This window comes from Helicoverpa armigera, chromosome 3 (genome assembly GCF_030705265.1).
Source record: "Helicoverpa armigera isolate CAAS_96S chromosome 3, ASM3070526v1, whole genome shotgun sequence".
Taxonomy (NCBI): Eukaryota; Metazoa; Arthropoda; class Insecta; order Lepidoptera; family Noctuidae; genus Helicoverpa; species Helicoverpa armigera.
In genome coordinates this window covers 13,621,723-13,633,986 of record NC_087122.1, presented here as the reverse complement: position 1 = coordinate 13,633,986, position 12,264 = coordinate 13,621,723, and the positions used below count along the sequence as shown (strand labels likewise).

The window sequence follows — 12,264 nt, the reverse complement described above, 5'->3', positions numbered from 1 at the left end:
TTATTGAACACTTATTTGGGGTTAATTATTTATAACGCTTATTACAGATCTCAAAATATAATTATCTTGTTCTAGATCCACAAGGCAACCGTTTGATTTTAATTTAACGACTCCTATATATATAGTGCTCGCTTTTTCACATCTGAATTTTCGGTCGTTTTTAACACTATCGAAAAGACGAGTATTCTTCTATTTTCAAGTAGCTAAGAAAACTGGGTTGTTCTCATCATAGTTTTCTATCTAAACTGATGTTGCAATACTAAAAGCAACAAAACATGGAGTGGAAAATAGCGTTATTTTTCTTTGTGACATTAGGATCTGTGTTGGCACAAGAAGCAGTGTTGTATGACGCGTACTTCGGAAAGCCTATCAGTGAAAAACGCAGCGGCTACCTGGCAGGAGTTGCTAACGGGACCACGTAAGTTTTGCAAAGGATAACCTTTGAACTCACACAGGACAATATATCTTGTCGTATGAATTGTATCTAGGGCAAGCAAAAGTGCTAAGATGTTTGATATCAAACTGTTCATACAGCGTATGCACAGTACCAGTGCTACCATGTCGTAAAGAAGAGGGGAGGCGAGTGGACGGCACGTGCACTAACCCCAAGCATCCCTCCCGAGGAGCCAGCATGACCCCATTGCCAAGACTTCTACCAGCGCAATATGGACCAGGTATGTGGCAGATACCCTTAACAAATGAATTAACAATTAGGGCCCAAAAAAATTGGTTAATTCAAGTATTTTCAAAAACTCATGAATTGAACTGAATTTGAAGCTTTTAACATCCGTTATCATATCGCCAGGTAACACCTTAAGGCCAGCGAGTGACGGCTCAGAGCTACCATCAACTCGACTCATACGTACGTCGCTGCTTGCGGATGGAACATTGACTAATCATGAGTTCTCCACATTAGCTACACATTTCTTTGTCGCGTCGGCTGCTGATAACGTAGATCTTTTCTACTTGAGTAAGTATATTGGCATTGTTTCCTGCAATATTTTCTTGCGTCATCATTAAATTAGATGTAGTAAGACTAAAATAAATATCAACCTGAGTCCGAGGAAAACTTTTGCTTTAAATAATTCATATGACTCCTTTCTATAATTAAAACGTATACTCCAGCCAGGTACTTCCCATTAAGCGACTGCTGTGTCGGCAACACCCCCAATCGCGTCAACCCCTCGTGCATCCCCATCCCCGTGCCGGGCGACGACCCCTACCTCCGCATACCGCAGATCAGGTGTCTTAACCTCACCAGGATCATCAACTACCAGGACCTTGGGTGTCTCCCCAACTCTTTATCAGCTGAAAGAGTAAGTGGTTTGTTTATTCTTGAGTAATTGCGATCCGGTGACTCAATTATCTCATTTACTTCCCTCACTATACCTCTTGAAGGATCCCTCTACTAACACAAACATTTCTTAGTACTCCGTAGTAACTCCCCTGCTGGATCTCTCACTCGTGTATGGGAACACGGAAGCGAGGAATAGGATGATCAGATCTAATCAAGGAGGTGAACTGGCATTCAGGATGGAAGGGGATCGAGAGGTGCCTCAGGGTCAAAGCGTAAACTGTCTTAACAACCAGCCGCTGCAAGGCGAAGTCGTTTGCTACAATTTTGGTTAGTACATAAAACCCAAAGGCACACACTTTTCATGGAAGAATTAATTTAGTTAATTGACTGGCTTGTTTTTCAGGTGATGCTTTCCAAGCCAATCTACTCCCGGGGATCTACTTGACTACCATGTGGTTCTTTCGAGAGCACAATCGAATAGCTCGTGGTTTAGCCAAGGTCAACCCCTGCTGGGATGATGAGAAGCTGTTCCAAACGGCACGCCAGATCAACATTGCACAGTACCAGTATATCTTCTATTACGAACTGATTGTGGAACTCCTTGGTAAGAGCGAAAATTGAAAGAAATTGCAAATGTTTTTCATCAAATAACTCATCAAAAATCGGAGTGAATATGATATATTTTACTTCTGCAGGTCGCAAGAACGCTCTAGCAGAAGGCATCGTTTATGACACAGCTGGCTACGTGAACGATTTTGATCCTCACTACGAGCCTGGTGTCATCCGAGAGTATATCCTTGGCGCCCGATGGTTCCATAATTTCCAGGCGGGTCAATTTGAGTAAGTTCAATATTTTGTTTGATTTTACGAATATCTGTCTAAAACTGTGTGTAACCACACTAAGTAATCTCTTTGTCAATCAGCTTGTACAGGAACGGCAAGTACCGCGGCAGAAGACCCGCACCGGATGACTCGCTGAGGAGTGGCATCCTCTCCGTCAACAACACTGAGGCTGACCTCACACAGGGCTCCTTGATCCAACCCTCCGATGACTTCGATTACGTCATAGCTCCTGATGTAATTATCTCTTCATTGCTTTGTTCGAGTTCTAATTGAAAAGCAACAATAGTTTTCCTTTATTTAAATATCGCGAAAGTCTTTCCTATCATTTGAATCATCCAAAACATTGATGCATTACGATTGCCAAAGAGATCTCAGCATACTCAAAAGCTCGTTGTATTTTATTTTGTACAGCTAGCAGAACGGTACTTTGGTGAGGTGCAGACGGCGAACGACCTACCGGCTACTGACATGATGCGAGGCCGTGACGCCGGTCTACCGCCGTACAATCACTACAGGAAGATCTGCGGCATGAAGCCTGCCAAGCATTGGGAGGACTTCCATGACGCTATTGATAAAGATGTAAGTAGCCATGTGGAGAATAGTACATCTTACGAAATAGAAGTGGAATGAAGGTGTGAGGTCATAATATACTGCTTTATAAGTCTCTAAGGACAAAACAGCTCAATTTTTAGCAATTGTCATGCTTGTTAAAATTAAAATGCAATCCAAATAAAAAAATATCTTTTTATAAATAACTGGCATGATGTTTGGTGAACCTTATCTAATTTTCAAACTTTATCGAACATTCCAGAAAGTCGAGGTGCTCCGGCGTATCTATGAGGAAATAGATGACATGGAACTGATGGTGGCGATCTACGCGGAGAAGCTGATGCCGGGCACGTGGGTCGGGCCGTCGCTCTACTGCATCATGGTGCACAACCTGCTGCTGTGGAGACGCTCTGACAAGTTCTTCTTCGAGCACGGGGACTTCCCCGCTGCTCTAACCATTCGTAAGTACTAACACACGTTTGACGTCATCCTTTTCAATCGTCTTCAGGGTGATGTCACCAACGTTAGAAGTAAAAGAGCGATAAAACGATTGAAGAAAATATTGGTATCAATTATTTGATTAGATGTGTCAAAGTGTAGGAACCAGGTCTACAAGTAAAGAGGAACTAAGAAGAGTAAAATATAAGTAATTCAAATATTCTTCTGTTTCTTCAAGCACTATATGCTTAACTGTTCTTCTTCTTCTTCGCGAGTCGATGGCAAACTTAAATTTTTGAGGCCCAATATTTCGCTACGCATACGGCATTGTCAGTAGCGTTATAGAGGTCATCCACTATGCAGCTGTCGGGGCATAGTGGGCAGCATAAAAGGTGCCGCATGGTTTGTGGTATGGCACCACACCCGCAGCTATTGTCGTCAGTGTAGCCCCACTTACATAGGTTTTCCCTGCACCTGCCTACCTGTGCACGTAGCCTGTTAAGAGACTTCCATACAGGCCACGGTTGGTCGTAACCTGGTGGAAGTCGTTCCACGGGTGGAAGGAAGTCAGGCAGGGCAAGTTCTCCCCATTGTTCGATGCGGGTCTTAGGAGCATCTTTAACTGGGGCCACACTGGCGAGGAAACTGTTCCTGCTTTTTAGTCGGCTGCGCGGTGGTTTAGCGCCATGTAGCGGATGACGTTGGTCCGTTTCTTGGCGCATTTTTTCCAGGGAGGCAGCCACGTTCCTGCGTACCGCTGGGGGTGCAATTCCGGCGAGTGGATAAAGCATTTGAACCGGTGTTGGTTTGAGACAGCCTGTTATTAGTCTACACGTCTCATTAAGAGCTACATCCACCCCCTTTGTGTGCGTGGAGCGACCCCAAACCGGGCAAGCATATTCACCGGCAGAAAAACATAATGCTAATCCAGTGGTACGCAGGACATTCGGGGCAGCGCCCCATTTGGAGGTGGTTAGACGTCGCAGGAGGTTATTACGGCTGAACACTTTCTTCCTGACGTTCTCGCAGTTGGTCTTATACGTCAGTGACCTATCTAAGGTAACACCTAGGTACTTTGGGCAGTCAGTGTGCGTGATGCGTACGCCTCTCCAAACGACGTCTAATTTGCGGTTAGCCATACGGTTGCGCAGGTGATAGGCGCAGGACTGTGTCTTGGCAGGATTCGGTTTCAGGGCGTTTTCCCTGTAATAGATGTCCAGGTCTTCAAGGGCAGCAGAGAGGCAGGTCTCGACCACTTCAAACGATTTTGCCTGCGCTGCCAGTGCCAGGTCGTCGGCATAGATAAAACTGGTTGTATTAGGTGGTTGTGGCTGATCGTTTGTGTAGATGTTGAATAGGGTGGGGGCTAGGACACTGCCTTGGGGCAAACCGTTTCTGAGCTTCCGCCACCTACTTTGTCCAGATTGTAAGTGGACTTGGAATCTCCGGTTGTGGAGAAGTTCTCCCAGAATTCCCACAAATTTCCGATCGTGTGTTAGTTCACTAACTTTCCACAGTAGTCTCCTTATATTGACTGTATCATACGCCGCCGAGAGATCCACAAAAACCATGCCCGTCACTGCACCGGCTTCATATCCATCTTCGATATGCTGGGTAAGCCGTAAAACCTGATTGCAGCATGACTTACCAGGTCTGAAGCCGGCCTGCTCTGGGATGAGTTTAGGATCTATGATCTTCGTTAGCTGTTAGGCTATGGCCACTAACGAAGTGGCTCGATGAAGGGAATCTTATGTTCGTCAATGAAGATAACAAGTTGAGCTATGGCTTATATGCTGATTGATGCTGATGAATCTCGTGTTTCAGCTCAACTCAATGCAGTGCGGAAGACGAGCATAGCCCGTGTGCTGTGTGACAGCGGAGATAGCATCACACATATACAGCCCGCTGCCTTCTTCAGACAAGGACATTGGTAAGACAACCTCATAACTACAACATTATAATGTTATTATTTTCAATCAAATATGTACACTATACATTTAACATCAAAATACTACATAACTTTAAAAAAATATATATACAAAAATGAAAACATATAAAAGAACATTGATTAGGCGTCGAAGTATTCCTCAGCATCACTATCCCCTAGAAACGGGCCCACATAATAATGTGAGGTTTAGTGCTCATTTACGGTACATACATTGTTCCATATAATTTGGATTTTTACGGAGTTCTAATGGTTATTTATTTTTACACTTATTTTCAGGAACAAACCGGTCTCGTGTAAGGAGATTCCAGGAATCAACTTGAACAAATGGAAGGACCCCTGGTGTCCAAAGGACAAGAAAAAGTGATTGTCTTGTAATTAAATAAATACTGGCAATTAATTCGGCTGAATCAGGAATCTGTCCCTATTATTATATCTCATATTGGCCATCATTAAAATTACATAAATTGTCGTGACAATGATAATGTTTAATTGGTGCCAGTGGATAATAAAACTTAAAAAAATCTCATTGTAACGTTATTTCCAGATTATTGTTTTTAAATTACACTAGATTTACGAGCTCAAATAAAATTCCACAATCAAGTGAACTATAAGTAGGGGCACTTATCATAGTAACATGATAGGTAACTGTAGATTGCAATTAACACAATCGAACGTTTACGATCGATTAATCAGATCGTTAAACCGCTTTTTGTTCTACATAGATACTTGCACGAACTACTCAATACACGCTTTAGGAGCAACACGCATCGGCAAAAATGTAAGAATTTTGGAGTAATTTTGTAACAACAGCATAAAGTAATGTAGTTAAAGTACCTACTACGATTTCTAAGTAATTCCATGGTCTACATATGACATAGTACGCGCACGCTACCAACTTTTAGTCGACCAATAGTTGGTTTGGGTTCATAAATCAGTATGAAGATGTACGGAAGTACATTCGTAACAACGATACAGGTATTTGCCCGCTATCAGATAGACTAAAAAAAAAAACTTTGACATTTGAGTGAAGAAAAAATGATTTTCCAACCACCGGGCAACAGTCGGCCGACTGCTTAGTCTGCAGTATGCATTTAGGCTAAAGGTCTTCATGTTTAGAACAATCCAACGCAATGGCTATTTTTTATAATATTAACCGACTTTCTTTCCTATGAGGTACGGTACAGCCAGCTACAAAATAGCTAAACAGATACATTGATATGGAGCGCTTATAAAGTAAATAATGTACAACATAATATAATTGAATATACAGGATTAAATAATGTAGGATATCTTTTAACTGTAGGTATGCACTTACTCAATACGAGGGAACGGGATGCGAGTAAAACTGTGTGCAAAGATTTGAGCTAATATTAACAGCTGCGATGCATGATGTTAAATGCATCTGTTGCACATTGCACGTGATATTTAAATAATTGATTCACAACATCTTAACGAATTTACCTCTTAATTCTAAACACTATAAATAATTCATAGTTATTCCTCATTATCTAACACTTTTTTGGGGTTAATCATTTAAACGCGCCCATTACGGTGCTAAAAAATAATTACTTTGTCCTAAAACTACAAGGCAACCGTTTGATATTCATTAAACGAATCATATAAATACTACTTGAATTTTCGCACTGGGAATTTTCGGTCGTTTTTCTATCTTACGAGATCAAAACCACAGTTGAAACAAAAAAAAACGTTACTACAAATCAAAGTTCCAAAACAAATGTTACTGAAATAAAAATATATTGATAGAAAAAATGGATTGGAAAATAGCGTTATTTTTCTTCGTGGTGTTGGGTTCCGCGTTAGCTCAAGAAATGCCAGTGCTGTATGACGCGTACTTCGGGAAGCCTGTCACCGAGAAACGAAACGGTTACCTGGCAGGAGTTGCTAATGGGACGAGGTGAGTACATAAGAATCATCAAAAACCCGTTTTATTGTCATTGTTCATTAGCACCGAGATGTGATATCGAAACTACGTAACCATACACTCCAATGCCGAATACGGACACCTTTGCGAAACTTGATATTTAAAATGATACGGATCTAAAAGTCTTGTTTACTGAAAAGCTATGTTGCTTAAAAAGGATATGAAGCTGGTATGTCATAATTTTGAAATATCACTTAAGCTGAATTTAATATACCATAAATTGTCCACGTAGCCTATGCACAATACTTGTGCGGCCATGTCGCAAAGACGAGGGGAGGCGAGTGGACGGTACCTGCACCAACCCCAAGCACCCCTCCCGGGGAGCCGGTATGTCTCCATTGCCACGACTCCTGCCAGCGCGTTTTGGACCAGGTAAGTGGGAGAAGCAGTTAGTATTCAGATTCACAAGTTACTGTGTCAAAAGAGCTTATTTCTGAAGAAAACCCAGGTTTTGCTGCCTTGAACTTAATTTATGGATGCAGTCACTCATTCTCATTTTGCTTTCCGTTCACAAAAAGATACCACCCTTACGCCTAGCTAATATGGTCCCAATCTCAAAACTTAATTATAATGAAGATTCTACTGCCTTGTTAAATATTCTAAATATCCCCAGGGAACACTCTGAGGCCAGCGAGAGACGGTTTTGAGCTACCATCAGCCCGGTACCTACGAACATCACTGATCGCGGATGGAACCTTTACAAATCATGAGTTCTCTGCGTTGGCTACTCATGTCTTAGTCACTTCGGCTGCTGACAACGTGGATCTTTTTTACCTAAGTAAGTGTGATTTCAAGAAGAAGTCTGAGAAAACCGCTGTTCAATTTCGCATTTATCAATAAGAATAATTTCTATTGTACCTACCTCAGATCGGTATTCCCGAGTAAGCGACTGCTGTCTCGGCAACACCCCAAATCGTGTCAACCCCCTTTGCATCCCCATCCCCGTGCCAGGCGACGATCCCTACCTCCGCATCGCCCGAGTCAGGTGTCTTAACCTCACCAGGATTATCACCTACCAGGACATTGACTGTCTACCCAATTCGTTGCCGGCTGAAAGAGTAAGCGATTCTCCAAAATTTTTCAATAATATCAGTTAGTAATCAGTCACTTCTTTGTTTAGCCTCCAAGAAAACACTGCTTAAAAAGTCAACGCTTCTGTACGCTGCTAAAAGGAACCTTTACTAAAAACCAGATTTATTTCTCAGTACTCCGTTGTAACTCCCTTATTGGACCTCTCGACTGTGTACGGGTACACGGACGCAAGAATTAAGACGATCAGATCAAACCAAGGAGGAGAACTGGCCTTCAGGATGGAAGGAGATCGGGAGGTGCCCCAGGGGAATAGTGTATTCTGTACCAACAACCGACCTCCAGAAATTAGCTGCTACAATTTCGGTTGGTACTTACACAGTACATAATAATGTGTATGTACACTGATTATTTTCTATTAATAAACTATATTCTTTGACTATAATTTCAGGTGATGACTTCCAAACCAATTTACTCTCCAGTATCTACTTGACCACCATGTGGTTCTTCAGAGAGCACAATCGAATAGCACGTGGCTTAGCCAAGGTCAACCCCTGCTGGGATGATGAGAAGCTGTTCCAAACTGCTCGCCAAATCAACATCGCACAGTACCAGTATATCTTCTATTATGAACTGATTGTGGAATTCCTTGGTAAGAGCTACCAATTGTTTGCTTAAGTCCAAAGCCCAGAACAGTTCATAATGTATAACTTATTACTTCAGGTCGCAAAAATGCCCTAGCAGAAGGTCTTATATATGAGACAGATGGCTATGTGAACGACTTTGATCCTCACTACGAACCTGGCGTCATCCGAGAGTATATCATCGGTTTCCGATGGTTTCACAATATCCAGCCGGGCAAATTGGAGTAAGTTTCTCCACTTTCACTATATTCACAGTTAAACAGCATAGTCGCTACTTGTTTGTTGAACTATATTTCAAATGAAATTAAGTCGTGTTCCTGTTCAGTCTTTACAGAAACGGCAAGTACCTCGGCAGTAGGCCCACGCCTGATGATGAGTTGAGAAGCGGTATCCTAGCTATCAACAACACTGAGGCCGACCTCACGCAGGGCTCCTATATCCAACCCTCCGATGAGGTCGATTACGTCATGGCTCCTGATGTAATTTTCTATCCAGTTGTTTAGTTGCACAATAGTACGCATTGTTGGATATGAATTTATGTGGAGGGTAGCAACATTTTGTTTTTAGTTCAAAAGATGAGTGCTTTTACAGAATTGTCTTTTTTCAAAATTAGACCCAATAACTTGAACTTGAGATATCAAACTAGTATTTACAGCCTCTAGAATAAGATTATCTTTGTCATTCAGACTCGGTTTCTTTACATACCTCTGTGTTTTGCTTCCTTCCAGCTAGCAGAGCGGTATTTTGGGGATGTACAACTAGTGAACGACCTCCCAGCTACTGACATAATGCGAGGCCGTGACGCCGGTCTGCCCCCGTACAATCACTACAGGAAGATCTGCGGCATGAAGCCTGCCAAGCACTGGGAGGACTTCCATGATACTATTGATAAAGATGTAAGTATTTTAAACCATAGAACACTGGGTGAGAATTCATCATGGCTTTTATTTTTCAAAGAGAAAACTGTTACCTAATTGACGTAGCTTAAGAAGAAGAAAGCCTTGCTGTTTCACGAATTCGATGGAATTTTCCAGAAAGTGGAGATTCTCCGGCGCATCTACGACGACATAGACGATGTGGAACTGATGGTGGCGATCTACACAGAGCGGCTGATGCCAGGCACGTGGGTCGGACCAACGCTCTACTGCATCATGGTGCACAACCTGCTGCTGTGGAGACGCTCTGACAAGTTCTTCTTCGAGCACGGAGATTTCCCCGCTGCTCTGACGATCCGTGAGTATTGAGATAAGTTTTAATATTCTAACATATATGAAAAGCTTCTCTTTAAATGTAAGTGAGGGATCTTGGTGTCAATAAACAACAGAATTTCATTTATTGTTATTTATAGTTGAACCTCGTCCAAGCATAGCCGATACTACTGAAGCGTTCTTTTTTTCAGCTCAATTAACCGAAGTGCGAAAGACGAGCATAGCCCGTGTGCTGTGTGACAGCGGAGATGACGTCAAACATATACAGCCTGCTGCTTTCTTCAGACAAGGACCTTGGTAAGGCTACCTTTTCATAGCTACACAACATCACTACAGGTTGCCAAAAATCCAGCTAGTAACTAAAACACTCCAAAGGGACCTAAAGTCCTATAAATCGAAAAAGAAGTAGGATAAAATAAAAGCAAGATAAAGTAACCTTCTCAAAACATTTCGTGGGAAACTAATATACAGACGATCGGACGTAAAATATTTACTATGGCGTACGTGCGGTAGATACCGATACCGACCTTTTAAACATATTGCCTACACCTACCCTATTTATTTACTAGTAAATGTACAAGCTATCCATTTATCTGAAGGGTCTAAGAAACATGCTAGGAGCATAAGTAAATAATTTGGTCCTTTTACACTAACAACTCTATCACACTAGCGTACAGCAAACTATTGACAAATACTTTTCAAACGATGACAATTTGAACCTAGTGACATGTTTTTTGACTCATTTAAAAAAAGCCGTGTACGCGCGACAAAACCCGCTAGTGTGAAAGCGATCTAAGATTAGCTGGTGCTAGAGTTCTATATTGGGAACTTTTTTTCAATTTCGTGACTAAATGCTCATTTCCAGGAACAAACCGGTGTCGTGTAAAGAGATTCCGGGCATCGACTTGAACAAGTGGAAGGACCACTGGTGTCCAAAAGACGAGAAAAAGTGAATTTGGTAATAAATAAAGTTTTCTCAAGGAATGCTGGTTGAATAATGCACTTATTATTATTCTATATTTTTTTGTCAAGGCGTAACCTTTATAAGTTACATTAATATGTAAGTTAGCTATACGTCGAAATTAACTTATTTCTTCCATAGTTAGCAAAATAATTGCATGACGTAACCTATGTTGCGCATTAAGCCTGTAAAAGGATATGGATCCATCATATATTTAGACAGCTATATCTTTAAATTTACAGCCTTACTTATAAAATAATAAGTTATACTTAAGAGATGTTTAAGAAAAAATCTTACTTATAAACGTGGCTGAAATAAATCATTTTCTTAGCAATGTCTTAAATGAGCTGTCAAATTAAGTAGCCTCACACCCTTGTTTAACCCGCTAATTATCAAAATGGCTGGATTCTTACCAGCTGATTTTTCATTTCCGGTTTATTGACAGCTCAACTTTTTAATTTTATATTTTACGGATGCCATTGTTGCCATTACACAACGTTTTGATGACAAATATTTTTTTAAGCTACCAACATTCCGGTAGTGTTGAGAAATTAGTATGTTTTTATGTCATTATCTGTTCATTACTTAAGACATGCTTAAGCAATGTTTATAGGTCAAAATAATTTAATCACTACTTAAGGCTTTAAGTAGTAATTACTTAAAACATTGCTTAGAAGATGATTTGTTGATTTTTATAAGTAAGGCTGCTATTGTTTAATATTTTTGGCAATAAATTATTTGACTTTGACCAAAGAATACACCAATCGATTAAAGGTGATCCTTTGACATTGAATTAAACTATTGTCATTTGAGATGACTCTATAGTTAGTTACATCATGTTCAATAAAATGAGAATTATTTGAAATGGTACTGGAACGATTATCAATCCTGCAGATTCCGGCATTTTACGTGATCTATAGAAAAAATACACATATTTGCAATAACATGTAGCTTATTCAAATTATGGTGACTTCTTGCATTATTATTTAAAAACCGGTAACCTTTACAACTTGTCTGCCCAGTGCCCATCTTTTCGCGAGACGTTTTGATTTCAGTTTCCTTGTCACATAATAATAATCTAAAAAATACTACAACAGGTAGACAAACGCAGCAAAATAATTAATTAAAGATATATTTTTGATGACCCCGCCGCCGTGAGTAAAAAAAAAAACAAAAAAGTTTTAGAATTTTAATAACAAAAACCAATATGTTCGAATGCAAAAAAAACACATAACGAATACGCTCAGGGGCCCCCAAATGATCCTTTCAAAGATCACCCACCGCTCCGGTGATGTCATGATGCTGCGCGCCCTACAGTCTACCAACAGTTAATGAGGCTTATTAGTTACGATAGCTTTAAATTAATCAATTAAAACTTTACAATGTGTATTAATAAATGCCTTCC

General features: G+C 40.8%; 2 protein-coding genes across 2 annotated transcripts; both read left to right on the top strand.

The window, feature by feature from the left end:
- The first annotated feature begins 257 nt into the window (after positions 1-257).
- Positions 258-5,539, top strand: LOC110377671 (peroxidase). The gene is made up of 11 exons (XM_064042787.1): positions 258-674; positions 806-970; positions 1,126-1,316; positions 1,429-1,624; positions 1,701-1,901; positions 1,993-2,137; positions 2,221-2,374; positions 2,552-2,719; positions 2,952-3,150; positions 4,952-5,057; positions 5,352-5,539. The coding sequence occupies exons 1-11, from the start codon at positions 632-634 to the stop codon at positions 5,437-5,439; spliced, it is 1,656 nt and encodes a 551-aa protein (XP_063898857.1). The 5' UTR covers positions 258-631; the 3' UTR covers positions 5,440-5,539.
- Positions 5,540-6,844: 1,305 nt separating this feature from the next.
- LOC126053705 (peroxidase-like) lies at positions 6,845-10,855 on the top strand. Its single transcript, XM_064043212.1, has 12 exons — positions 6,845-6,990; positions 7,250-7,389; positions 7,631-7,795; positions 7,885-8,075; positions 8,223-8,412; positions 8,498-8,698; positions 8,770-8,914; positions 9,016-9,169; positions 9,419-9,586; positions 9,725-9,923; positions 10,090-10,195; positions 10,764-10,855. Exons 1-12 carry the CDS (start codon positions 6,845-6,847, stop codon positions 10,849-10,851), a joined length of 1,893 nt encoding a protein of 630 aa, XP_063899282.1. The 3' UTR covers positions 10,852-10,855.
- The last annotated feature ends 1,409 nt before the right edge of the window (positions 10,856-12,264 follow it).

Bases quoted from the DNA above. Each gene is read 5' to 3' on its own strand.
- LOC110377671 (XM_064042787.1), top strand. From the start codon at position 632: ATGACCCCATTGCCAAGACTTCTACCAGCGCAATATGGACCAG. The intron at 1,317-1,428 runs GTAAGTGGTTTG...AACATTTCTTAG, and splicing joins ACTCTTTATCAGCTGAAAGA to TACTCCGTAGTAACTCCCCT. The intron at 1,902-1,992 runs GTAAGAGCGAAA...TTACTTCTGCAG, and splicing joins ACTGATTGTGGAACTCCTTG to GTCGCAAGAACGCTCTAGCA.
- LOC126053705 (XM_064043212.1), top strand. From the start codon at position 6,845: ATGGATTGGAAAATAGCGTTATTTTTCTTCGTGGTGTTGGGTTCCGCG. The intron at 8,699-8,769 runs GTAAGAGCTACC...TTATTACTTCAG, and splicing joins ACTGATTGTGGAATTCCTTG to GTCGCAAAAATGCCCTAGCA. The intron at 9,924-10,089 runs GTGAGTATTGAG...TCTTTTTTTCAG, and splicing joins CCCCGCTGCTCTGACGATCC to CTCAATTAACCGAAGTGCGA.